We start from the raw sequence: 27,954 nt of genomic DNA on the forward strand, positions 1-27,954 counted from the left end.
GTGACTTAGCTGCCTTCAGGTTTTCTTGGACGAGCTGCACCTTTCTTTCCGCTTCCTGCAGCGCTTCTGGCCCAAAAACTAGTCCTTCTCCGGTTTCGGACCAATTGAGTGGGGTGCGGCACTTCCGCCCATATAGCACCTCGAATGGGGCCATTTGAAGACTGGACTGGTAGTTGTTGTTGTATGAGAACTCAGCAAACGGCAGACAGTCTTCCCACTTGGCACCATGGGCCAGGACACATGTGCGGAGCATGTCCTCGAGTATCTGGTTCACCCTCTCGGTCTGTCCGCCCGTCTATAGGTGGAAAGCCGTGCTGAAAGAGAGTTTGGTTCTGAGAGCTTCTTGCAACTTCTTCCAGAATCTTGAGGTGAATTGCGTGTCGCGGTCGGACACAATCTCCTTAGGAACTCCATGAAGGCTAACGATGCGCTCAATGTAGAGGCTAGCCAACTTGTCGCCCCATAGGTGGTGTTGACCGGAATGAAATGAGACACCTTAGTTAAGTGGTCGACGATGACCCATATGGAGTCATGACCCCTGCTTGACCGGGGTAATCCAGTGATGAAGTCCATGCCGACCTTATCCAATTTCCATTCTGGCACTTGAAGAGGTTGTAGCAGCCCAGCAAGTCGTTGATGCTCAGCCTTGACCCGCTGGCATACATCACACTTAGCGACGTAGGAGCCTATTTCTCTTCTCATGCCATGCCACCAGAATCATTCTCGGAGGTCTTGATACATCTTGGTATCACCGGGATGGATGGAGTATGGTGTGTCATGAGACTCTTACAGGATCAAGTCCTTGAGTTCAGCCTTGTTGGGCACGCATAAGCGTTTCCCGTACCACACCACTCCTTGATCATCGACCGAGACCCTGGGGCCTTGCCTTCCCGAATCTTCCTCTTGAGGCCTTCAATACTCTTGTGTCCCTTCTGGGCTTCCTTGATATCATCAGCCAGAGTTGGTTTGACTTTGAGGTTGGCCAGGTATCCTGGTCCGACCAACTCTAGTCCGAAGCTTTCTATCTCTTCATACAAGGCGGGCAACCGTTCCTTGAGTATGACGTTCAAGGTGTCGGCCTTCCGGCTTAAAGCATCGGCTGCCACGTTTGCCTTACCAGGGTGGTACTGAATGTTGAGGTCTTAATCCTTGATTAACTCAAGCCATCTTTGTTGCCTCATATTCATCTCCCTTTGGGTGAAGATATATTTTAGACTCTTGTGGTCCGTGTATATTTCACATCGCTTCCCCAGAAGGTAATGTCGCCATGTCTTCAAGGCATGCACTACGGCTGCTAACTCGAGATCATGGGTGGCGTAGTTTTCCTCATGCGGACGCAGTTGCCATGACAAGTACGCCACGACTCTGCCATCTTGCATTAAGATTCCACCGAGTCCGGTTCTGGAGGCATCACAGTAAATCACAAACTCCTTGTTGATGTCCGGGGTAGCTAGTACCGGGGCGGTAGTCAGTCTTTTCTTCAACTCTTGGAAGCTTGCTTCACATTCCGGTGTCCACTCGAACTTTCGACCTTTCTTCAAAAGTTGAGTCATAGGTCGAGCGATGCTGGAGAATCCCTCTACGAACTTGCGGTAGTATCCCGCGAGTCCGAGGAAACTCCTGACATCCTTCACCTCCCTCAGCGATTCCCAGTTGGCCACTGTGGTAATCTTGGATGGATCTACTGCCAATCCGCTTGCCGTCATGATATGACCCAAAAATCCAACTTCGTTCAGCCAGAATTGACACTTGCTGAACTTGGCATACAGTTGGTGCTCTTGAAGATTTCCCCGAACTATCCTCAAGTGTTGCTCATGTTCTTTTCGGATTTTGAGAAGATTAGAATGTCATCGATGAATACGACGACAAACTTATCTAAATACTCCATGAAGACCTTGTTCATGAGGTACATGAAGTAAGCTGGGGCATTTGTCAATCCGAAGGGCATGACAGTGCACTCATAGAGACCGTATCGGGTCGCGAATGCAGTCTTGGGTATGTCCTCGGGTCGAATCTTCAACTGGTAATATCCGGATCGAAGATTGATCTTGGAAAATACCTTAGCTCCATTTAACTGGTCAAACAGGTCTTCTATCTTGGGGAGCGGATACTTTTTCTTGATTGTGACTTTGTTGAGAGAACGGTGATCGACGCACAGTCGAATGGTACCATCCTTCTTTGATACAAACAGAACAGGTGATCCCCAAGGTGACGCACTCGGACGGATGAATCCTTTCCTGAGTTACTCCTCCAGCTGCTTCTTCAGCTCTGCTATCTCCTCGGATCCCATCCTGTAAGGCTTCTTATAAATAGGCCTTGACCCGGACATGAGCTCGATGATGAACTCGGTCTCTCGGTCAGGAGGCATTCCGGGTAGCTCGTCAGGAAAGACGTCCGGGTACTCACAGACTACTGGCACTTGGTCGAGCTCTACCTCGGATAGGTTGTTGATTCGAGGTACTTGAGCTGATACTGGCTCACAGACATACTTGACCTTGACCCCTTGGTTGCTTGTCATGGTAATGGTCCTGTTGGCACAGTCCAAGAGACTCTGGTGCTTGGCCAGCCAATCCATGCCGATAATTACTTCTAAGCCTTGCGACTTAAGCACAATGAGGTCTGCCAAGAAGCTCGTCCCATTGATAACTATCTCGACCTTTCTACACCCTAGATTGGACCTCAACACTATTCCCGGGGTTTGAATTGCCATCTGCCCGCGAAGCAGAGTGGGTTTTAAACCACATTTCTCCGCAAACCTTTGAGTAACAAAAGAGTGCGAAGCACCACAATCAAACAACACTGCAGCTGGGGTGGAGTTGACGAGGAACGTACCCAGAATGCAGTCCGGGTCTTCCTGCGCCTCTTCGGCGGTGATGTGATTGATCCGCCCCCTGCTGTTGAACTGCTGATTGTGGGGAACTTGGTTTCTTCCTGGTGCTCCTTGACCTGGGTTGGGTGCATTGGGACGCGGTGCATCAGGCTTCTTGTTGGGACACTGCCTGGAATAGTGCCCGGTTTGACCACACCCAAAACAGGTGACTTGACCCGGAGGGTTGGTCTTGACTCCACTGTTGTTCGACGGGTTGGAAACTGGCTTGGTGTTGACTTGAGGCTAATAATTCTGACGAAATACCGGGGTCTTGTACTGATGCTGCTGATAGTTGGGCCTCGCAGGTGCTGACTGCCATGGTCTTGGTCTTGCATTAGTGGGTCCTCCACTGCCTATCATCTTGCACTTGCGGGTGTCGTCCATTGCACGACGCTTGTCTTCCAGCATAAGTGCCTTGTTAACCAGGTCGTTGAAGGTCTTGCAGTCACAAACTACCAACTGATATTGCAGGGACTGCTGCAATCCTTCCATGAAGCGTTTCACCTTAGCAGCCTCAATGTTAACATCCTCAGGGGCATACCTCGACAAGAGGTTAAACTTCTGCAGATATTCCTTAACAGTTCCACTGCCTTGCCTCAAGGCTCAGAATTCCTGCTTCTTGATGGTCATCATTCCTGGCGGAATATGAGCCGCGTGGAATCCTTCCTTAAACATTGCCCAAGTGATGACTTGCCCATCTCGCATGATCTGGAAACCATCCCACCAAGCCCTGGCGGTGCCTCCGAGACAGTGAGAGGCATAAAGGACCTTCTCACGTTCATCGGTGTACTTGACCAGCGCAAGGAGGTCTTCAATAGTGCGAATCTAGTCATCGGCATCCAAAGGTTCAGTCGTCTTCGTGAATATGGGAGGCGTAGTCCGCATAAACTCTGAGAGAGTAGAGCGGCCATTGCCATTCCCGTTCTGCGGTGGGTTGTTCACTAAGACTTGAGCCAGTTGCTGAATAGCGGCACTGTTGGCTTGACGCTCCTCGCGAAGAGCATGAAGGAACTGAGCCATAGTCAAGTTCTCGGGAGGAGGTGGCGGAGGAACATTGCCACGCCGCTCATGGTGATCTCCAGCGTGAGCTTCTCCTTCCGTTCCCTGTGGCTGACCTGAGGAGGCGGTGCCGGGGTTGCCGAAGGTGCTGTTGCGGGTTGCATTCACCATCCTGTCATGGAAACAGACAGGTCAAAAATCCGCCTTGCTTGAAACCACAAGGGTTTGCTCTAGTAAGAGGGGGTCCAAATGTGCTAGTGCGAGTTTTTTTTTAAATCAAAGTCTTGAAAACGGAATTTACATTCATTGAAAACAAGTAACGTAGTTGCGTACAGGCTGCCTAAGGCAGAATGCGGCTTACATCATACACACTCATAACTTAAAAGATCGGATACATGGATACCCTATGCTCAGGGGTACTCCTAGTTGCCTACGCTGAAATCCTACGCGGCGGACTGCTCGGTCTCAAAAGTGGGTTCGGCAGGATCTTCGTCTTCGTCGGTGTATTCTATCTTCAATGGAGTGGAATAAAGAATCTGCACATCACGGCGTCTCTTAGGTGAGGCGGCGAAGAGCTCAGTATATTCTTCCGTTGTCAGGCGGCGATTCTGAAGAGGGACGGCCCGGATTGGTAGCACACCACCTCTGGTAGCAATACCGGCCCTTCCTTCAGGTGCGCCTTCTTTCTTCATCTTGCGATTCTTCATCTTCTCAGTGTGAAGTAAGCCCTTGACTTGGTGTAGTTCTTGGCGAAGCTTCGTTGATTCCTTAACCAGAAGGTGCGTCAGGGTGTCGGATGAGAGACTGAAGTAGGTCTGAAACCTTAATGGCATCCCATCCTCAGACGATGGAGTGAGCGTCCAGCTCCCGTCCACTCCTTCCTTAAGAAAAGGTAGGTGGCAAGTAGCGGGTTCATCAGCCATCTCAGGGAGGATATCACGGAGACGCACGAGCGCCTCTCGTGCGGCTGTCTCCACTGCCAGCATCAGTTCTCCCATTTGTGGTCCTTCAAAGAACCAATTAGTCGGGGAGTCATTAGCCTTCACTATCACGTCCACGTGATATTCGTTGGTGTCGACGTTGACCGAGTGCTCGTGGTAGAGGAAGATGGGCGTGCGGCGTACATGGCACTTCTCGAGACTATCCACCAGAAGTAGGGGAAAGCCGGTCTCCAGAAGCGTCTCAGGTACGGCGGCCATCTAGAAGATATAGGAGAGAAAGAAAATCAGAAGGTTTCAGGTGCAAAGTTGTGTAAGGCTGGTGTACTAATCATTTTCGGCTAACGTCCATGCTACCTAAGGCTTCCTATAGTCAGGATGGCTCTGATACCAGTTCTGTGGGGACCCCGACTGGTGAGTCGAGATCGTCGTGCCAGTGATCCCAAGGATCAATGCTCACTGAACACTGATACTGAATAATAGAATCTTACATCCAAATACCGAATATTACATCAAATGACCGAAGGGTCAGGTTCACAAACAGGGCCTAAGGCCAAATAAAACGGGTACAACGGGTAGCGGAAACTCATAAGGGCTAAACGGGTGCCCATGCCATCAAGCCTAAACCGACAGGCATTCTGACTTGGAAGCGTCCTAGATCGTAGGTCCGTCTCCGAAGACGTACTCGTCACCAAACTCCGGTCCTTCCTTGTCTGGTCAAATATATAACCAGTGGCAAGCCAATGAGTACTTTGAATGTACTCGCAAACAGCCCATGATATGAACAATGAAAGTAAAGGATGACAATATCATGCATTTCTAGTATAACTCATCTGTGTAGAATGATCATGAATATGCATCAAGTTAAAGAATTACTTTTGAAGAACAGGTTACAGATATCAACATATCTGCTAAGGGTTGAACCATCTGGGTTCACCCTATATGCCAAGTCATCGGACTTGTCATAACCTCAATGTATCAGCTGAGGGCTAAACCATCCGGGTTTACCCTATATGCCAAGTCACCAAACTTGGTCATCTTATTATCTTTATAACAACATCTTTTTAACACCACACACACACTCACTCACACTTGGTTTATGCGGAAATATCAGGACGTAGTTTAAGCAGGATTACCCAACTGTCCTTGACCGTGGACACGGCTATTCGAATAGTTTACACTCTGCGGAGGTAGTATGCTTGACCCACGAGATCCGGGAAACTTCTGTGTCATCCACGACTCGTTGTATATCACATACCCGAGGTAAGTACCCCGATCATCATCTTTCCCCTGATGATACTAGACAAAGAGGTCCACTCGATTGGTACCCAGCCCACATGTTGTACGTCTTACGAGCACCGACTCTGGACAGTATCAACCATGCAGGGACCAACGGTGTGCGCGGAACTCATAATAATGGCATAGTCGTCCTACCTGGCACGACCCCATCACGAGAGCGACGACAATCACTCCTGCCACTAGTAATGTGGCTCTTTGCTAGTACCGACCAGCGTAATCAACAAAGCCCCGTCCCATAAAGGGGTATCGTGGTCGTACTGGTAAGGTTGGTACGGTCGACACATCATAAATCTAATCCCATTTCCAAAACCATACTCACACAAAACACCGGTGCATCACTTCACCAAAAGTGATCACCAACTCATCATCACCCTCGGGCATTAGTGGCACTCGACGGGGTTTTCATAAACTCTTGATTTAACTCATCATCATGCTCATGGTAATATGCTTCTATCTTTACTTGTCAACATGGTATTAGCATAACCCTGAAGGGGTAGGGTCAAGCTCAATGCAATGGTCCTTTAATTTTACTAGTCAGCATGACAGTAGCACGATCCTCATAGATGGTAGGGTCAAGCTCATCATGCTTATGCTGAGAGGAGCCAAGTGAATAACATCACCATCATGCAAGTGCTTCGAAGAAGCCTTCGGTACCATCACAACAATGATGAACCGACATTGTGATCACATGCAACGAAAAAGTACTTGCTATTCTAGCATGCATCAATTCATATGCTCAAGTCATGGTCAAAGGGTTGCTTGCCTTGGTCAGCTAGGTATCCTGGATCTTCGAGGTCTTCCGCTCCGAATCCTTCGTCACTCGGTAATTCTATCGTCGAGAATTGAATAAATAAGAAATAGCTCACACAAAAACACATCACAAACCACTTTTAAAAATGTTGCAAAACTTGGTAAAAATCAGGTTATTACTTTGAAAAATATCTTCTCTTTGTTTTTACTAGCAAAGCATTTTTAATAATTACAAAACAGGAGCAAACTATTGCTTTTAATGCCTTTATATTATTATAAAACAGATTCTGTTTTTGAAAAACGTCAACAATGGCAGAATCAAATACTACCCATTTTTAGAAAAATATCAGTGGAAGAATCAAATTTTTCCACTAGACAGTTATTTTTACAAAAATCATTTAGTCTCAGATTTAAAAATAAATGAAAAGGCCAAAGCCTGGCCTGGGAAACAGGCCGGCCCAGCCAGCCAGCAGGCTACCATGCGCGCGCGCGCCAGGTTGGAACCTCATGTGCGGGCCCCTGGAGTCAGCAGCAGTGGTTGTGCGCGGGGCAGCTCCAGGACGCCGACAGGTGGAGCCCACCTGTCGGGTTCTTCCCCTACCTCCAGCCAGGGAGGAGGAGACGAACGCCGGCGAGGCTACCGTCGTCTATGGGCCTAGCTAAGGGCACGAATGGGTTCAGCATGCCTCCGCCTACCTGCACGTGGTCGGGACAGCGCCGGAGAGGCTTGGAGTCACCGACGACGAGGTGGCCGTGGCGGAGGAGTTTCGGGATGCGGTTGAACTGATAGCTAGGGGCACGAAAAAACTCGGGGCTGTTGGGGGAAAGGTTCCTGGTGTCGAGGGGAGTGCTCTGGTGGGTCGAGTGTCGCAGGAGCCGGCGTGTAGCCGGAGATCGACCGGAGCTCCGAGGCAGAGGGGCCTCGGTCGATCTCGAGCACTGGGGCTCTGCGAGCTCGATTGGGTGGCTAGGGGGGAGCTAGTGGTCGTGCAGAGGCTGTTGGAGGGGTGCTGAGGTGCCGGGGGGGCTATTTATAGGCTCGCGGCGGTGAGCCAAACTCGATGCGCCGATGAGTCACCGCGGCGCGCGTGCGTGCACAGTGAGGAGCTGGCTGCGAAACCACGGTCTCCAGACATGGTTTAGGACGCTCTGAAGCATCAGCCGCAGAGGAAGAAGGCGTGGGGTCGAGTTGCAGCGTCCGTGCATGCTCGGCCGAGTTAGGTGCGCGCGGGCACGCGTCGCCCGAGCTCTAGCGCGGGGGAGGAGGGTCCCTGGCGGCTACTTTACACTAAGGGGTTGTCGGGGGAGGTCTTGGACACTTCGGGGGAGGTTGGAACCGGCTGGGAGCGTCGTCCCCTTCTCGGTTGCTCCCTGTAGCGCGTCCAGAGCGCAGTTTTGGCATGCCACGGCATGCTGGCACGCTCTGGTGCACTTCAGACGTGTCCCTCATGTCCTGGGTGTTGTTGGGAGTGTAACTAGCGGTTGTGTGCTAGTGTGAGTACTGGCTGGTCAAGGGGGACATGTTTTACTAGTGCTGCCAGTCCTGATGTGTGGCACAAATTGGAGTTTTTGTCACTTGTGCTTTGAACTGGGGAGGGGCTAGTTGACTGGGTGTTTAGGTTGGTCTGAGGCACTAATACACCAAGTTTGAGGCTCTGACATTGGGTAAAACAGTGGCTAGGTGGGTTTTTACCTTGCTGTCAGAAGGTGTTCGACAGTGGTTTGGGGTGCTTCCACTCCACCACTGGAACTGCAACTTAATAGGTTTGGTCTTGGGTTAAAGTAGGAGTTTCCACCAATTTTGAGCTCCATTGCACAAGTTTAGCTTTGTAAACTTGAAAATGCATGAAAGTGGCCAGATCTGTCCTCTCCAAAGGGAGTGTGACTAAACAGAGTCTACCAAATCTCATTTTTGGTGTGGAGTCCTCATTTGAGGTGCCAAACACCCGTGCAAAGTTTCAGCCCTATTGGACAAACTTTCCTATGTAGAGTTGTTCCAACTCCATACTGGACAGAGAGGGTTTTAGGCTGACCTTCCCCACCTTGGATCAAGGTGATATTTTATGTGGGCACCAAATATGGCTTGGGGAGGCTCCTGTAATTTAATGGGATTTTATTGAGAATATTTCCTTTGGAAATATCTCAAAAGGTTAAAATAGACAGGAATAGTTTTCAGGGTTTTACTCAAATAATTATAATATAAAATAGGGTTGAAAATCTTATGTATGAAAAAAGTATATGTCCTTCTGAGTTTCCATGATTTTACTCAGAATTTTATAAGGCAGAGAAGCATTTTTCCTTGTGGGAATATCATTCCTGGCCTTAGAAACAGACATGCATTTAAAATAGAAAAATAATGGTTTAAATCATTAAATAATGTTTTTGGCAAATAATAATAGTATTTGAGTTCAGATCACCAACTTTGGTTGGGAGTGCTACTAGGCATCATGAGCTAGTAGTGTAACCCAAGCAAGGTAGAGGTGATGTGATGTCAAAGAAAAGAGTTTTCAAAACTCATTTTAATTAAATAAATAAATTTGCCATGGGTCTGGTTCAACAAGCAAACAAGCATACATTCATACAAGGCATTCATAGCATTCACAACATCATTTGAAAAAGTTGTAACAAGCCTTGATTTTTGCAACTCAAAACATTGGTGGTGAAAAACAGGGTGTGACAAGAGGCAAAAATAAAATGGTTATTATCATATTTCCTTGTTCACGATAATCGTCTATTGTTCATGCTATAATTGTATTAACAGGCAACAGTAATACATGTGTGGATAAATAGATCACAATGTGTCCCTAGCAAGCCTCTAGTTAGCTAGCTCGTTGATCAATAGATGATCATGGTTTCCTGATCATGGACATTAGATGTCATTGATAACGGGATCACATCATTGGGAGAATGATGTGATGGACAAGACCCAATCCTAAGCATAGCACTAGATCGTATTGTTCGTATGCTAAAGCTTTTCTAATGTCAAGTGTCTTTTCCTTCGACCGTGAGATTGTGAAACTCCCGGATACCGTAGGAGTGCTTTGGGTGTATCAAACGTCAGAACGTAACTGGGTGACTATAAAGGTGCACTACGGGTATCTCCAAAAGTGTGTGTTGGGTTGGTACCAATCGAGATCGGGATTTGTCACTCCGTGTGACGGAGAGGTATCTCTGGGCCCACTCGGTAGAACATCATCATGAGCTCAATGTGACTAAGGAGTTAGTCACAGGATGACGTGCTACGGAACGAGTAAAGAGACTTACCACTAATGAGATTGAACAAGGTATAGGTATACCGACGATCGAATCTCGGGCAAGTTCTATACTGACAGACAAAGGGAATTGTATACGGGATTGATTGAATCCTTGACATCGTGGTTCATCCGATGAGATCATCGTGGAACATGTGGGAGCCACCATGGGTATCCAGACCCCGCTGATGGTTATTGGCCGGAGAGATGTCTCGGTTATGTCTGCATGCCTCCCGAACCCATAGGGTCTACACACTTAAGGTTCGATGACGCTAGGGTTGTAGGGAATTGTTATAAGAGGTTACTCAAGGTTGTTCGGAGTCCCGGATGAGATCCCGGACGTTACGAGGAGCTCCAGAATGGTCTGGAGGTAAAGATTGATATATAGGATGGATGGGTTTGGACGCCGGAAATGTTTCGGGCACCACCGGCAAAGTACCGGGACCACCGGCAGGGTTTCGGAGGCCCACTGGGAGAGGCCACCAGCCCCAGGAGGCTACATGGGCCAAGTGTGAGAGGGAACCGGCCCTTGGGTAGGCTCGTGCGCCCCCCACACCCAGCCCATGGCGCCTAAGAGGGGGAAGGGGGACCCTAGCGCAGGTGGGCCTAAGGCCCACCACGGGGTGCGCCACGCCTCCTCCCCTCCTGGCCGCCACCCCCTCCCCCCATCTAGGGTTGCCGCCCACCTTAGGAAGGCTTACTGCAACAGTCTCATTCTGAAGCCTCTCCATCCTGACCTTTGTGAATCTTTCAGAAAGCTCAACTTTTAGTTAGTACCTCAGGGATTTCTTGCAAATCTTTAGATCTCTCCTACCTTGGAAGATCAGGTCCGAGCAGCACAGCTTCTTGATGCAATGGTGAAGAAAGTTAAGATTGGCGTGGCAAAGGGACTTCCCAAATATAAGTGCTTCATTGTTGATGCCAGAGACACGTTGTTCTTTGAGGATCGTCTTGTCGTTACGAAAGGTGATCTCAGAAAGGTAATCATGGAAGAAGCTCATAACTCCTTGCTCTCTATGCATCCTGGAAGCTCCAAGATGTATCAGGACTTGAAACAAACCTTCTGGTGGACTTGCATGAAGCATGAGATTGCTCAGTTTGTAAATGAATGTGATGTATGTCGAAGGGTGAAAGCAGAGCATCAACGTCCAGCAGGTCTTTTGCATCCTTTGCCCATTCCCAAGTGGAAGTTCGACCACATTGAGATGGATTTCATCACCGGGTTTCCGAAGTCCAAGAAGGGTAATGATGCCATCTTCGTCGTCATCGACAAGTTGAGTAAAGTGGCTCATTTTCTTCCAGACAAGGAATCTATCTCCGCAGCTCAGCTTGCAGAGTTGTACACTTCCAGGATAGTGTCTTTGCACGGCGTGCCTATGATGATTTCTTCGGATCGCGGAAGTATCTTCACTTCCAAGTTCTCGGACTCCTTTTAGTCTGCGATGGGCACGAAGATACGCTTCAGCACAGCTTTTCATCCTCAGACTAGTGTCAAGTGGAGCGAGTCAATCAGGTTCTTGAGGATATGTTGAGAGCATGTGTTATCTCTTTTGGCATGAAGTGGGAAGACGGTCTGCCTTTCGCTGAGTTCTCGTATAACAACAGTTATCAAGCTAGTTCAGGCAAAGCTCCGTTTGAGATTCTCTATGGCAGGAAGTGTCGTACCCCGCTCAACTGGTCCGAGATCGGTGAGCGTCAGATTCTTGGGAATGGCTTGATAGAAGAAGCTGAACAGATGTGTCGGGTCATTCAGGATAATCTCAGAGCAGCGCAGTCCCGTCAGAAGAGATATTATGATAGCAAGCATCATGACATGTCTTATGAGCTTCATGACTTCGTCTATCTCAAGGTGTCCCCTATGAAGGGTACACAGCGCTTTGGCATCAAAGGCAAGCTTGCGCCTCGTTTCGTTGGTCCTTTCAGAGTTGTTGGCAAGATAGGTGACCTTGCGTACCAGCTCGAGCTCCCGTCAAACTTTGCAAATGTGCATGACGTGTTCCATGTCTCTCAGCTCCGGAGATGCCTCAAGACTCCCGAGCGCACTGTTCATCTTCAAGACATCGACCTTCAACCCGACCTATCCTATCGTGAGCATCCAGTTGCGGTCCTCGAGGCGACTGAGCGCAAGACCCGCAACAAGACTATCAAATTTCTCAAAGTGCAGTGGTCACACCATTCCGATAAAGAGGCTACTTGGGAACGCGAGGATCACCTCCGTTCTGAATTTCCGGTGTTCTTTCAGCCCTAGATCTCGGGGCAAGATCTTTTTGTAGTGTGGGAGAGTTTGTAATGCCCCAAGAGTGTAACTTGCCTTATTTGGAACCTTATGTATGTGGGTCCATCTTGTCATTGATACGAGAGACCATGCATGTGTTATATCATGTGTCACCTTGTCTTTCCTTTGCATGCATGCATCCATTCCATTCATCCATGTCTTGTGTTTGTTGCCTTGTGAATCCATGTGATGTGGTGGTGTGATGTTGGATATGTGAAATGATGTGGATGTAGTTTGATAGTAGGAAGTACTTGTGGTTTGCAATAGGATTCAAAACAACTCCCTCTCTATTTATCTCTAGGTCAAAATTCACTTGTTCCATTCCTATTTCTAAAATGCCCATGTTTTAGTATGTTTTGTGGTGAATGTGGTGGTTTTTGTTTGCTGTTTTGAAACCATGTGCTAAGGGTGCAAATATTCACAAAACAAAGGATCAAATTCTGTTTTGTAAATATTTAGTTGCTCCAAAAATCCCTTTTTCTTTTTATTCAAATAGGTCATAATTTCTTATGACCAGGGGTATTTTAATTTTAATTTTTGGTGCCATAGGTTTCCCTGAGAGTTATTTGTTTTTCTGGTGTTGGATTTAAATAGAAAACACCCAGGGATTCTTTTCTCTCTTACCTATCACCAACTTGGGCCTCTCTCCCCCTCCTGAGGCACATCTCTCTCTATTCCCCAGCGAGAGCCCACCAGGCGCGCGCTCCTTCTTCTTCTCCTGACGGCGTCGGCCATGTGCGCTAGTTTTCCATCAGAGCATCAGTGAGAGAGAGCGAGGGGATTGACGGCGCCGTCCCATCCGCGGCTCATATAGCCTTGGCGTCCGTGCCCCTGTGCCTAGGGTTCCGCGTCTCCCCCTCCTAGCGCCACCACCTCCCTCCATGTCTCTCTTCCTCCCCAAGGTAAGCTCTGTAGATCAGGTATAGAGAGAGGGCAGTAGGGCATCGCCGTCGTCATCCGCGCGTCCGTCGTCTCCGGCGCCGGCCAGCATGTCGGGGGGGCTCGGGGTAGGCCCCCATGTTCCATTCCCGTCCTCGGTGAGGCCGGGGAGCGACCACACCGACGGGTAGCTCCTCGCCTCCGGCGTGTTCCCGGCGGCCTGATCCCCCTACTTCGGTTCTGCATCCAGTCTTCATCAGGCTTCTTCAGATCTTCTTCAAGCGGTTCCTTCCTCTGATCGGCCCCCTTCTTCTTCCGCAGGGTGAGCCTAGCTCTCTTCCTCCCCTTCCCCCTCATTAGATCGGCCTAGGGTACGTTGTCGTTCTTCTTTGATCAAAGAAGAGAATGGTCGGTTCCATGTGTGCTTGCGTGTACTTTGTGTGTGGTGCTCGGGCTCGTCCCGGTGCTCATAGCAGCTGCTCCAGCGCTGTAGTAGAGGTAGTTGTAGATGGATCCCCGTGGCGCAGCAGCAGTAGTGGTAGAGGTTTGCTCCGGTGGAGTTGTTGTCGGCATCTATGTGCAGAGTAGTGCAGGATAATCTTGTTGTATGTGTGTGTTACCTGGTATGTTACCTATGTTAGGCCAAGTCTCTGATCGTAGCGTAGTGGTTGCAGGTTGTTGTGTAGATGCATGTGGTGTGGGTTCGAGTCCCCGCGGCGCCAACCCCCTTTTTGTGTTTTTCTCTCGGCTCAGTAGCACAGTAGCTTCAGTAGCACTTTACCTTGCAAGCATCCCTTGTTCTGTCGAGCAAGTGCCTAGTAGCAAAGTGGTGTGGTTTTGTGGGTTGAACCAGGGGGTCTAGGGTTCGAATCCCTCCCCCCATTCCTTTTATTTTTGTTGCATTTCTTTTACTGTTTTTCTTTTGCCTGCTGGTTTAGTGTTGTGGCATGCTAGGTTAGCATATGCGGTATTTTGCTTGCCTCCAAACAGTAGGTGTGTCTAGTTATTTTTGCTAGTTTGTGTAGTGTGCATGTGTAGGACTTTGAGGGTGTGTATGTGGAGCTATACCATGTATGTGTGTGTTTAACATGTGTGTTTTGCACTAGGCTAGAGTGATGCATGGTGTGCTACTCTTGTGCATGTGGGATGAGCTATGCACTAATTGTTCAAGAGTGTGAGAGTGTGTATGTGTGGGTTCCCCCCCCCCCCCACACACACACACATATTTTGTGGTTGTGCATGTGTTCATGTGATGTTTGTGTGTGCATGTGTGTGTGTATCACACATGCCAAGGCATGGTGTGCCTTGACAAACTCATGTGCAAGTTAGGAGGTGTAGGTGTAGAGATGCTTATGTGAGTGTAAGATAGTGTGTGTGTGATACTAGCATGTGTAGGTGTTGTTATGTTTGTGTTTGATGTATGTGTGTGTGTGGTGGTGTGCTAAGGCACATGAACATGAGGTCCACCCCTCATGTGCACCATTGTACTTGTGAGAGTGCGCATATGCATGTGTAGGTATGTGCTAGTGGAAGCACATGTGATGATGCACTATTCATTTCTATGTGATTCCATGTTATTTTGTTCTTAGCCTTGTGCTCATTTGTTCTACGCAAGTGCCTAAGTATTATATATGTTTTTGGGGTAGAATCATCCCAGGAATCCAATGGTGGGTTCAGATTCCACTTTGGAACACTTTCTGGGAATGTCATATTTCTGTTGTGTTCAATGTTTAGAGCTTGGTTCCATGTGATGTGATGAGCCCAAGTGGTTGATTCCCCGTTGTGGCAGTAGAGGGTGAACCCCTCTACAACATGTTGGTTTTGTTTCATGCTTAGGAGTTCATGTGTGCAAGTTGTGCCTAGTCAAAGTAGGCATGTGGCTGAAATTCCAGTTTAGTGAAAATCTGTGATTTTCACCAAGTCTGAGAATCTGCTTATATTTTCTTCTCCTCTTGTTGTGCTTGTAGAAGTCCATGTGTTGGGAATCAGCCCTGGATATCAACTAGAAAGTTGTAGCTTTTGTGTTTGTCTAGCTCTCTGTCAATGTTCATTCCATTTGGAGTCCTGTAGATATTGTTTTGGGTGCTGTCAAAATGCCTCAGAGCATAAACAGCTAGTGAGAATCTGGATTTTTCACTAAGTCCCTGAAAACTGATATTTTTGTCCAAGTTAGCAGATGTAGAACTTTGTGTGTGAAACTCCTTTGTATTACCTTTTTCCTCCTGCTTGTAGAGCTTTTGAATAGCTTCTGTCACATAACCTATTTGGCATATTTGGGTGGTTGTAGGTGCTTTGCATGTAGCTCTCAAACTGCTATGATGTTGTTTATGGCAGATTGTATAGTTTTGATGTTTTGATGCTTGTGAGTGCATAGTTGATGGTGTGGTGATATTCTTTGCACCACCCCATCCATACTGGATTGTTTTGTGATTTGGCAACCTGGGAATACCAGAAGTGTGCCATTGGAGTGTCTTGTGGTGGATTTGACACGTAGGACTCTATTTCTTGTTTTGTTGTTTCCGGTTGATCCGTAGCTCCGTTCGTTACGTTCTTTATATATTTTTGCATCGTTTTCGCATGACGCATCTGTTCATGTCATCCCCATGCATGTAAAGATAGCTTAGTGTGCAGTTCTGTCTAGGAGCTTGTGTTTACTTCTCATGCATGTGCAAGTGACTAGAATAGAGATGCATGTTCATTTTCATCTCATGCATCATGTGCTTGTTGCATCTTGTTGTGTTGTTGTTCATTGGATGATATTTTTATATTGGGTAGCACCGGGATCGGAGAACGACTACGTGGACCCGGGAGAGTACGTGCGGGACGAACAAGAGCAGTTCCAAGCTGAGGACATCACGGGCAAGATGATATGACCTTGATTCCATCTCTATACTTGTTATGCTAGATTCACGTTTCTTCCGTCATATGCTCGCTGCCTACCACTGAAATAATTGCCTCCTGATATTGCCATGAAACCCAAACACTTACCCCTTCCTAGCTAATCTTGAATGGCTAAGTAGGCTTTGCTCAGCTTCTAATGTTAGCGTTGCTAGTTGCACGTGATTTTGTCTCATGTGATAACATGAGCTTGATATCATTATGTTAAATCTGTTATTTAATTAATGCACCTATATACTTGGTAAATAACGGAAGGCCTAGCCTTTTGCCGGGTGTTTTGTTCCGTTATTGCCGCCATAGTTTCCAGCTACCGGTGTTTGATTCCATAACTGATCGCTCCTAACACGTTCGGGGTTGTTATGGGGACCCCCTTGATAAATCGTGTAGTGTAAGACTTGTCCGGCAGGACCCAACATTGGTGTTAATTTGCTAATCACTTAATAATAATCTGCATAGGGAATAGCTACCCCGAGGAATTAATCAACAACCTGGACCAGTGCTCCTCATGAGTGTTGGTCCCACCTGAGCGATGTCCGGGGCCCCTCTGGTCACCCGGAGGTTTAGCCATCCCGACGTCTAGCTCATCCGTCATGTCCTGAGACTGAGATACGCGGCTCTTATCGGGGTCGTCGACACGACGAGAGGTCCTGCTAGTCTTGTCTTACCTTAGCGATATATCTTGCGTATAGGAATCCCGGTGAAGCTTTGGTTCTCCCGAGAGTTGAGGTTTTCCTCTAAGGAATCTGACGAGATCACGAGTTTCGTGATAGAGGATTACTTTGCGGCCCGTGACCATTTGTGATGGACTAGTTGGAGCACCCCTACAGGGTTTAATCTTTCGGAAAGCCGTGCTCGGGGTTATGTGGCAACTTAGAATATTTGTTGACATCCGGTTCTAGATAACTTGAACCTGATCTAATAAAATTGCCAATTGTGTGTGTAACTGTGACTGTCCCCTTCAAAGACCTCTCTTCGATCGGGAACACGGTGGGGTTATGATTGACGTAAGTAGGTGTTCAGGGTCACTTATTGATCAGCTAGTCATCGATCGCTAGTATAGACCACCTTTAATACATGTTCTACGTAAGTTAGCCACCATATATGCTTAGGATGCTGCAACCTAAACACTGAACCTTCCTTACCTAATAACTTGACTAGTTCTGGCACCGAGGTCATAGATTGTTGAGTCCCTGTGGCTCACAGATTCCTTCAACACACCAACAGGTACAGGTACGCCCGACACAGGTGATCCCGACGGCACGCAGCTGACGTGGCAGTATGATGAGGAGAACGACCGCATGTACGTGAACTATCCAGAAGACTGAGGCGTGGTCGTGATCGTGGGCAAGCATGCACGGTAGCATAGTCATTTCTCATGTTATGTAGTCCGTAGCGGAACTACCTTGTCTGAAATAATGTGTGGTGTAACTCTGATATATTCTATGAGATGACAGATGATGTCCCTATTTGTCATTCTATTATTATGTATGTGCTATGTTACCGTGCTTGCGAAACGCTTAGATGCGCTTCTTTCCAATTCGGGGCCTCGTTCCCTAAATCGGAAAGGAACGCATCTTAGTCGTTACACATTCGCAGAGGAAGCACTCAGAACACACTTACACTTGTCAGGTCCATTTTTCTGAGAGAGAGCCACCTACTCATGTGTTGAGATCAAGATATTCCAATCCAACCATTTGAAACTTGATCTCTAGCCTCCCCAATTTGCTTTCCACATAATCAATCTCTCTTACCCATGCCAAATCTGTGAGAGTGATTGAATGTTGAGGAGACTATCTTTTGAAGCACAAGAGCAATAAGTTCATCGTTCTACCGCATCTATTACCTTTTGGAGGATGGTGCCTCCTATAGTGGTTAGGTGTCGCTTGGGAGCCTCCTACTTCGGGTTGTGGAGTTGAACCAAGAAGTTTGTACGGGCAAGAAGATCGCCTACTTCGTGAAGATCTACCATGAGAAAGGATAGGCATGTGTGGACGTAAGCCATGATGGAATAGACAAGGCCGCTTCTTCGTGGACCCCTTGTGGATGGAGCCCTCTGTGGACTCTCACAACCGTTACCCTTTGTGGGTTGAAGTCTCCACTAACGTGGACGTACAATAAGACCACCTATCGGAACCACGCCAAAAATCGATGTGCCAACCTTTATGTTTGATCTTCTTTCCTTACCCTCTACTTACATTTGCATGTCTTTACTTTCCGTTGATATATTCTTAGATGTGCATGTGTAGGGTGAACTTGACTAGTCATAATTGCTAAAACTGGCCCACAGCTAAAATTAGGAAAGGGCTAAATTTTTATATGGTCAGGTAGTCTAATCATCCCCCCCTCTAGACATACTTCGGATCCTACACGGTTGCGCTGGGAGAGCATGGAGGGGACACGGGCTTCGGCTTGACGGGGAGGGCGTCCTCGGTGGTGCCACCATGTCGTTCATCTCATGCCTGTACTCCTCGTTTGTGGCGGCGTACAACGTGCCCTGCCCCGATGCCGACTGGTGTTGCAGCGTCTGGTCCTCCTTGTTGTAGGAGGAGATGACGATCTCCACATTCTTCGAGGAGCCGTCTGCCGATGAGGACGACGGCCCCAGAGTTTGAGAGGGGTGTCGCTGTAATCCTCCGGAGCCCGTTCTGGAGGCGCCGCCTACCGGCGCCGAGGCCCACGACTTGCTCATCACCGGAGTTGCAGGGGAAGAGAGGATGACATGTGGAGCGATATGATGATGCGACGTGGATGGTGCCTATACACAGCTTATAAAACCTCGGCGAGGCGGTCAACCGCTTCAATGTGGCATAGCGTTTAGAGTTTGTTCCTGAAAAGCTACGTCGCATTGAAGTGGCAGCAAATGAGAGGTCAGGTCGGTCACCGCCGCCCCTCCTGTCCGGTCCGACCAAACGGCATCAATGTCGTTTGTTCCATGCTCTAAGTAGGCATTGATGTGGCTCGGAAAGCTAGGTGTGCATCGGAATTGAAGTTCGAAAGAGACGGATGGGGTTGTTCGATAGCCCAGGGCAGTGAGGGGCGAACACGACAGCGGTCCAGGGCCGACTGACAAACAAACCTATAAAGAACCACGTTGGATTTACATATGCAGACGGTTTAAGGATGGCAAAAGCTGCCCAACTAAGCCAGGTAACTGGACCACAAGTGCAAGAGGGTCAAAACATTTGGTTTGTTATGGTCATTCCGTGATCCCGTTCGAGATGCCCTTAAACAGCAGCAGCTGCACTGAAGCCTTTTTTAGCTGCACATCATGCTGCAGAATCTCTTGAATTTTCGTTTCGTACTACCTGACTAAATAGGCATCAATATCATGAAAGGTTTCACCTGTTTTCCAAAAAAACTAGCCGGTTTAACCAGTTTCCTCCGGTCTAATTGCAGAACGGTCTTATTAGCTTAAAACACCAATAAGGTCATCAGTTCTGATTTTTTCCAGTTCGACCGCTGGTCTGGTCCGGTTTTTTAAACTAGGGCTACACGTCTCTAAAGCACAGAAAACTAACAGACTGCCTTCGGTGGCACATCAGGATTCAAGAAACGGTTTCAGCACATAAATATCCATGCACCGCATCCAAATAATCCATCAGTACAAATGTTACAGAAGAAAAACACATCTTGTCTTAAGACCAACTACATACGCTAGAGTCATCCAGTCAAGAGAAATCCTGCTTCCGCAATTGTATCAGCAGCAAAAAAAAATGCCAACGAAGAACATACTCGGTCGCCTGGCAATTCAATAGTCATACCAAAACATTCAGGGAAACAAGCGGAGGCCCCCACCCCACAACACTTCCAGCATTGTGGAACTAAGTGCTCACGCGTTATTAGCATAAGGGGACTCCTCACGCTGGGGTGGCTGTGCAGGGGACCTGCTATAGCTCTGTTCACGAGCAGGTGGTGGTGACTTGCTCATGCTTCTGGCACGAGGAGGTGGTGGTGACCTGCTGATGCTTCTGGCACGAGGAGGCGGTGGTGACCTGCTGATGCTTCTGGCGCGAGGAGGCGGAGGTGACCTGCTGATGCTTCGTGCACGGGTAGGCGGTGGTGACCTGTTGATGCTTCGCCCACGGGCAGGCGGTGGTGACCTGCTGATGCTTCGTGCGCGGGCAGGCGGCGGAGACCTGGTGATGCTCCGCGCGCGGGGAGGCGGTGGTGATCTGCTGTAACTTCGCTTCCTGGGAGACCGATCCCGTGGGCTGTAGCTCCTGAATCAGGTAAAGATAAAAGCATTGAGCATACAGCTGCTAAAGTATTCATAAGAGATCTTACTAGAATGGCAAGGCAATTGTCAGTAATTTGTTGTATCTGTTGATGTACATAAATGGTTCTTCACAATTTATGTTTCTGATCTATTGACAAAGCAAATGAAAATTGTAGCAGACAAAACAAAAAGGGAAACATTAAACCACTTTACCAACACGGAGCAAATGACATAGGACTTGGGCAAGAAAGTAAGAATCAGAAATTGAAGAACTTTCACAAACACTTCCTTTGTTCTTCAAGCCTATATAGTTAAGGAAATGCTAAAAATCTAACCTCAGATTTTTAGGCATGGCAAATCGATAGTTTTCATGGGAATTTATGTTAGCACGAGGATGGCAAATTTAGTTTGCAAGCACGACAATTTTCAAGCAAAAAAATAAACTGAGACGGATTTGCCATGCTCATTAACTAAACTTGCCATCTTCGAGAAACATAATTTGCCATGAAAAACGTTTGACTTGCCATGCCTAAAAATATGACATTTGCTGGATATTCAGGCCCTATATATGTGTCCATGCCTAAAACATCATTTGTCTGTGAAAGGAGGGCATACCTTCTACCATAGCTTGGGCTCCTGCGGTATCTTGGGCTACGGCTACGGCTGCGGCTGCGGTGCCTCGGGCTTCGGCTGCGGCGTCTTCCGCTACCCAGGCCCCCAGAACCAATCCGTAGGCGACATTCTCGTGCAAAGTGACCACTTTCACCACACTCATAGCACTTCATATCAGAACCTCCAGAGCGTTCACGTTCTCGGCCACGGCCACTGCCAGATTTGGTTGACAGCTCAACTCTCCACCCATTCTTACCTATTAGCACAGCATATTTAGCACGATTGTCATAATCGCAAATTGATGAATGTTCAGACAAACAGATGACTCCATAACAGCTAAAGCAAACAGAAGTCCAATCTCCAATAATGAAAATGTCTAATTTGTTGCTGATCAAGTAGTCGTCATACGATGACATTGGAACTTGCTCAAATCTAGGAGACCTTAAAACAAAAGGTAGATCTCTTAAGTCTTATCAGTTTTAAGTTCAAACAGAGTTGAACATTTTATGATTTATAAGTTGGCGGTATACCAAGGTCATCCAAGTTTCTTTATTTCGAAGGAAATGCACATGATAATGCTTGCCAGTCTCAGTAAACAAAAGCAGTTATCGTGTAGTGCAGCATAATTATCTTAGCCATCCGCGATCATGTTATAGCCTATATGTGAGTGTGCCTGCTGACTGGATAGGACATATTAATACACATTGCTACTGGATTATAGATACTGATTAGTTATTAGTTTCTGGTCATGGCCGCAGTTCACAGTTTTCAAATACAGGGCTAATATATTTGCATGTTTCTGTGCAAATACAGTTCCTTTTTTTTTGGCTTTTTCCTTTGATGAAAAGACAATACAAAGCATTATACATCAGACCATTCAATATAAATCCCACAAGAACAGGCCTGAATTCACTAGCATCACCAGCTAAAAGATGAGCTAGCTAAGCCAAATAGACTACAAATTTTTTACTTGTCAGTCGTATGAAAATCTAGACTAGTGATTAGTGAACTTATTGGGATGAGGTTAAGGATCAATGAGCAACCACGAAATGATCCCCGTTAATATTTTCTCAACTAGACTCATGAATCTACTAACTTATGGAGATAGTGAGACAGAATCGTCATGAAAAAAATGATTATCATATTACCATCCAATTCACGAATTGCATCCTTTGCGTCCCTGGTCTCATCGAAGTCGATGAAAGCAAATCCTGGTGGCTTTCTAGCAACCCACACACTGCAATGAAAACAAGTCAATTCAAAACCAATCGATCCAATTTCCACACGCACAAAAACATCTAAGTAATTATTGTATGGAGATCAATTTCATACTTCACATCAAGCAACCAGTGGAACATCCTTGTTACCACAGTTAAGTTAAAATCATCCTAATCAACAGCAAGCCAGCAACTAACGAGAAAGCAGAAACAACATAACTCTTTGCCACGCAAATACAAGACCCACCAGCTTGATACATTCAGAAATACACCAGTAGCTTGGGGAAAAAGATGAAACATATAACCCTTTAACCAATAGACAAGAAGTTCAAAATAATGAGATACGCATGACTGTTGAGTTCAAAAAGGTACAACTGAGCCATGCATTAGTTCTCACATTAACTGTTGGTACTTCCAGTGAAAAGGCATACACTGGCAGCCCAACATAATTAAAGAATTACTACGATGATGCCATCATCTGCACCCACACATAACTTCACTTAATGTTGCCTCTACATCTCTTATATTAGTTTCTTACTTTTCTAACCTTCGCTATTTTCATATAAGCCTATTAACTTGTACCACATTATATTTCTTTAGCATATGGCAATCCAAAATACTCCCTCCGTCCAGAATTACTTGTCATGGGAATGGATGTAACTAGATATATTTTAGTTCTAGATACATTCAGTTCTTTCCATTTTGGTTACAAGTAATTCCGGACGGAGGGAGTAAGTGATAGGAGCAGGACTCCTACCAGGACGGGATCTTTAGGTTGTAGGGGTGGAAGGAGGGGCTGGCGAGGCTGGAGGCGGGGCGACGGCGCTGCGATCGTGCCGGGAGAAGGAGGACGCTGGGGCGGCTATGGTTTTGGAGTCTCGGCAGAAGCCGAGCAATAATGATTGCTACTTCTTAATGTCAAAACGAGTCTTTACATGGGTTTATATAATCCCTTAGGTGCTAATAAAAAAAATGATAAGTTGGGCCAAGACCGTAACTGCCTGCGCCATTGGGCCTAACTGCCACCTTGGGAAGACACTCGATAAAATCCATGGATATGTCAGTCCAGACCTGAGAGGGCACCTCAAGAGGCTGTAGCAGCCCCGTCGACTAAAGTGTCTCCGTCTTGTTGCGCTGGCAAGTCAGGCAGGACCGCACCCAATCTCGCACCAGCACACGATCGCCGGGTATGTAAAAATCAGCTCGGAGGCGGTGAAGGGTCTTCTGCACCCCCTCGTATCCGGCCGAGTGTGCCAGGAGAATGGTTTGGTGGCGCAGATCATCGTGATCCGGCACAAAGAGGCGCCGCCCATGGAGGAGTAAGCCGTCGTCCATGCACCGACTCACCCTCTTCGAGCCACTGACAGAAATGTTGCGCATCCATAGCGGTCGCCGTGGCGCAGCGGATGCCGTCGATGAAGGCGAATGAGGGCCCCGAGCGGGTGCAGAAGGCAGCACCCTCGGTGTCGACAGTGCCCATGTCGTGGTCAGCATCGCGGCGGGACAGCGCGTCCGCCATGGTGTCGAGGCAACCCTGCCGGTACTCGACGGTGAAGTCGAACCCGAAGAGCTTGCTGATCCACTGGTGATGCGGAACGGTGGAAAGGCACTAGTCCAATAGGAACTTGAGGCTGTAGTGATCTGTGCGAATCAAGAACGGCCGTCCCCACAGTGGCGCACCGCCTGCACTAAGCAGATGAGCTCCCTCTCGTAGGCCGCGAGTTTGTGATGGCGCGCGACGAAAGGCCGGCTGAAGAACGCGAGAGGTCCCTCACCCTGATGAAGGACGACGCCAAACCCCACGCCCGAGGCGTCGCAGTCCACCGTGAACAGCTTGTCGAAGTCAAGCATCTGGAGGACCGACCCCGTAGTGAGCGTCTGCTTAAGTGTCTGGAAGGCCTCGGCCGCGTCTGTGTCCCTGGCGAAGGGGTCGCAGCGCAACACTAGCGTGCGCAGTGCCGCGATGAGCCCAAACTCCCGGATGAACTTCCAGTAGTAGCCCGCGAGTCCCAGGAACCCGTGAAGGGCCCGTCGCGAGTGCGGCATCGACTAGGTCGCGACAGTTGCGACCTTGTCAGCATCCATGGCAACGCCCTCCGCTGAGATGAGATGTCCGAGATACGCGACGGACAGCATGCCGAACGAGCACTTCAAACGCTTGAGGTACAAATGGTGCACCCGAAGCTCATTGAGGACGATGGCAACGTGTTGCAAGTGCTCCGCCCAGGGCGAGCTGTTGATAAGGATGTCCTTGAAGAAAACGAGCATAAACCGCCGCAAGTAGGGGCGGAGGACTTCGTTCATCAGGGCCTAAAATCTCGCCTGGGCATTGGCGAGGCCAAAGGGCATCACCAAGAACTCGAAGTGGCCATAATGGGTGCGACAGGCCGTCTCCGCGACGTCGTCCGGGTGCATCCGCACCTGGTGGTAACCGGAGCGAAGGTCGAGCTTGGTGAAGAAGCAGTCCCCATGTAGCTCGTCCAGGAGTTCCTCGACGACAGGTATTGGAAATTTGTCCTTGGTCGTCTTGATGTTAAGAGCACGGTAGTCAATGCAGAATCACCACAAGCCATCAATCTTGCGAACGAGGAGCACCGGCGCCAAGAACGGCGAGGTGGTAGGCCTTATGATGCCCTGGGCGAGCACGGCCGCGCACTGCCGCTCCAGCTCGTCCTTCGAAGCTGAGGGTAGCGGTACGGTCGCACGGCCACGGGTGGTGTGCCCGGCAGCAGGTGAATGCAATGGTCGTAGGCCCGGACTAGTGGAAGTCCATGTGGCTCGCCGAAGAGGTCACTATGCTGCTGCAACAGGCGATCCAACAGGGGTTGCACGGGGTCAATGGAGGTCGCCATCAGCTGGGGCTGGGGGCTCGCTGGGGCAGCGCCACCCACGCTCTCCCACCGAACGCGGCGACCCATGCTCCAGAATATCATCGTCAGGGCGTTGAAATCCCAAAGAATGGGACCCAAGGTCCGCAAAAAACCAACGACAAGGATGACGTCAAAGCGGCCCAAGTTGATGCCGACGCACTTGACGGCGAAGTGCTCGTCGCCGATGATGAGGGGAACATGTTGGGCAATGCCTTGGCAGTGGAGGCGATCACCGTTTGCCACGGTAATCCGAATCTACTCCCTGTCAGTCGGTTGGAGTGCCAGGCGGGGCATGGTGGACCCCGACAGGAAGTTACGGGTGGAGCATGTATCCAGTAGGGGCTAGGAGGCGCTCGCCATTGATCGTCACCGACAGCAACATCGTCTTCTCCGTCCATATACCGCGAGAGCATGGAGGGCAACCAGGAAGGCGTTCGCCTGAGCGGCCCCCCAGGCGACCTCCGCATAAAGTGGAGCGGCCAAGTTGCCGAGCCCGGCAGCGGTGGCGGCCACCTCAATGTAGTCTGCAGCCTACGGGTAGAAGAGTCGCGGGCAGACATGGCCCAAAACGTAGGGCTCGTCACAGTTGTAGCACAGCCCCTGACGACGGCGCTCGAGTTGCTCGGCCGGTGTGAGCCGACGGAATAGGCGCGCCACGACCGCGACGTTGGGTGCCACAAAGGCCTGGGAAGGACGTGCCATTGCGGGGGGTGGCGGCCGGGGAACCGGGTGAGGGGACCGGGCGGGGTCTGTCCACGCCATCGTATGGGCCGATGGCACTGGAGGGGACGCCGTACGGCATGGCCGGGTGCGACGGCGCGAGCGGCAACAAGTGTGGCTGGCCCGAGGCCGTCGTGTAGACCGGCCCGAGGGACCCAGCGAGCCAAGCCGGCAACGGGGATGGCGACGGGGGAAACCGGACCTGGTGGATGGGCACCCCTGGGCCCGAGGACGCCCCCAAGCCGGCGGCTAGTGACCCATGGGAGTGTGGAGCGACAGGGAAGGATGGCAAAGGCGATGGCGGTGGCTGCTGCTGGGCGCCATGGTGGAGGCGAAAGAGGCTGGCTGCTGCGGCCTGCGGGGCATAGGGTCCCGAGAGGAAGGTGCGGATGCCCGCAACCGCCTGCCCGAGCTCCCGGAGCACAGCCGTCATCTCCTCTGGTGTGAAGGCGAAGGGGGCGGAGCCCGGCGGCATCCCTGCGGCAGATGCGATCGGCCCCGACAAGGCCGACGGTGTGGTGGTGACTGGCAGCAGAAGGGTGGCGGTGGGCTGATTAGTGGACATGATCGCACCCGAGACAGCTAATACCAGATTGATAGGAGCAAGGCTCCTACCAAGACAAGATCTTAGGTTGTAGTGGTCGAAGGAGGGTTGGCGAGGCTGGAGGCACCGGCAACGGCGCTGAGGTCGCGTCGGGAGAAGGAGGCCGTTGGGGCGGCTAGGGTTTTGGAGTCTCGGCAAAAGCCGAGCAATAATGATTGCTACTTCTTAATATCAAAACGAGTCTTTACATGGGTTTATATAATCCCTTAGGTGCTAATAAAAATAACAATAAGTTGGGCCAAGCCCGTAACTGCCTGCGCCATTGGGCTTAACTGCCCGCGCCTTTGGGCCTAACTGCCCGCGCCCGTGGGCCTCCGCCGGCTATAATGCACAACAGTCATAACAGTAAGATACAGAAGATCTGCACATGCATGCCCCGTTGAACTTAAATTAAAAAAATCACAAAATGCAGTGACATAAACTGTTATTATCAGGGAAACTTCACCATATGAACAAAGAAACGGATTGAAAGGAATAGAAGTGACCAAGCAATGCAGCTAAGATATAATTATGCATAAAAGCTTCTATTTATCAAACAGAAAGCTGCATCATGTTCACCAAGAGATAGTCTCAACTCTCAATTTCACACGCATCATGCACTAAAATCAGGCGTACTAAATAGCCAGCATACCGATATACTTGGCTCGTATACTTTTAGCAGACGAGCAAGTCACCAACTGAACATGAAATGTGAAACTACAACTTAGCATGTCTACAGGCAAGCACAGTAGTTATATCACACCGAACTCGTGAAAAGGTATGTACCGTAGTACTAGCTTCAGAACTGTTAAACAAATCACAGGCATCTCACCTCTTGAGAACCCCAAACACGCGGAACTCGTCCTCGATCTCGCGCGCAGTGGCGCGCGGATCCAGATTCCCCACGTAGACGCGAGCCATGACAGGCAGCAGCAGGCCCTGCAAGAGGAAAAACGAAAAAAATCTTTAAGAAATGCTGCCGAATCCAGCACGAAGCAGCTGCTAACATCCACCCGCAGATAAAAAGAGAAACGCCCCAGAAAAATTCTCGCGTTTTGGGAACAGGATGAAGCGCAAAGGCTAGGCACGCGGGCCTGGAACTCGAAGATACCGGGGGGTCTGTGGGGCGTACTTACCTTCGGGGGAGCGCCTCCAAGGGGGGATTGGGGATTGGCGAATCGGGCGGCGAGCGCTTCGGAGGCGAGGAGGGGAGCGGCTCTAGGGTTTAAGTCTGAGCCGCCGCGGGCGGAAGAGAGGGGGGGAGGGTAGGGAGCGAAGGGCTGACGCCTCGGGGCCAGGGGTATTTACGGAATTCTCGTTTATTGGGATGGGATGGGATGGGATGGGGATTGCGGAAGAGGACTCATGAGTTGCCTCGTGGTTTCTACGGTGGCGGATGAGCTGCTGGTTCAAGATCGTCCGGACCACTGTTTGCCCCTCTGGATTGACCCCTGGGGCGTCCTTTTTAGCTACTACTACTTACCTCCGGTCGTAAAATTCGTTGTTTTGATTTTTTGCTGAAAGTTAAGTCGAATCTAACTTTGGTTAAAAAAAATTGGATCTCATCATTTTGCTACC

General features: G+C 49.1%; 1 protein-coding gene across 1 annotated transcript; it reads right to left on the reverse strand.

The window, feature by feature from the left end:
- Window positions 1-19,702: 19,702 nt before the first annotated feature.
- On the reverse strand, window positions 19,703-27,659 carry LOC123401753 (serine/arginine-rich splicing factor RSZ23-like). Its single transcript, XM_045095607.1, has 5 exons — window positions 27,513-27,659; window positions 27,209-27,315; window positions 22,135-22,223; window positions 20,990-21,242; window positions 19,703-20,378 (listed from the first exon to the last, which is right to left on the reverse strand). The coding sequence occupies exons 2-5, from the start codon at window positions 27,295-27,297 to the stop codon at window positions 19,988-19,990; spliced, it is 822 nt and encodes a 273-aa protein (XP_044951542.1). The 5' UTR covers window positions 27,298-27,315; window positions 27,513-27,659; the 3' UTR covers window positions 19,703-19,987.
- Window positions 27,660-27,954: the final 295 nt, after the last annotated feature.

The sequence above is a fragment of the Hordeum vulgare genome, chromosome 6H, assembly GCF_904849725.1.
Source record: "Hordeum vulgare subsp. vulgare chromosome 6H, MorexV3_pseudomolecules_assembly, whole genome shotgun sequence".
Taxonomy (NCBI): domain Eukaryota; kingdom Viridiplantae; phylum Streptophyta; class Magnoliopsida; order Poales; family Poaceae; genus Hordeum; species Hordeum vulgare.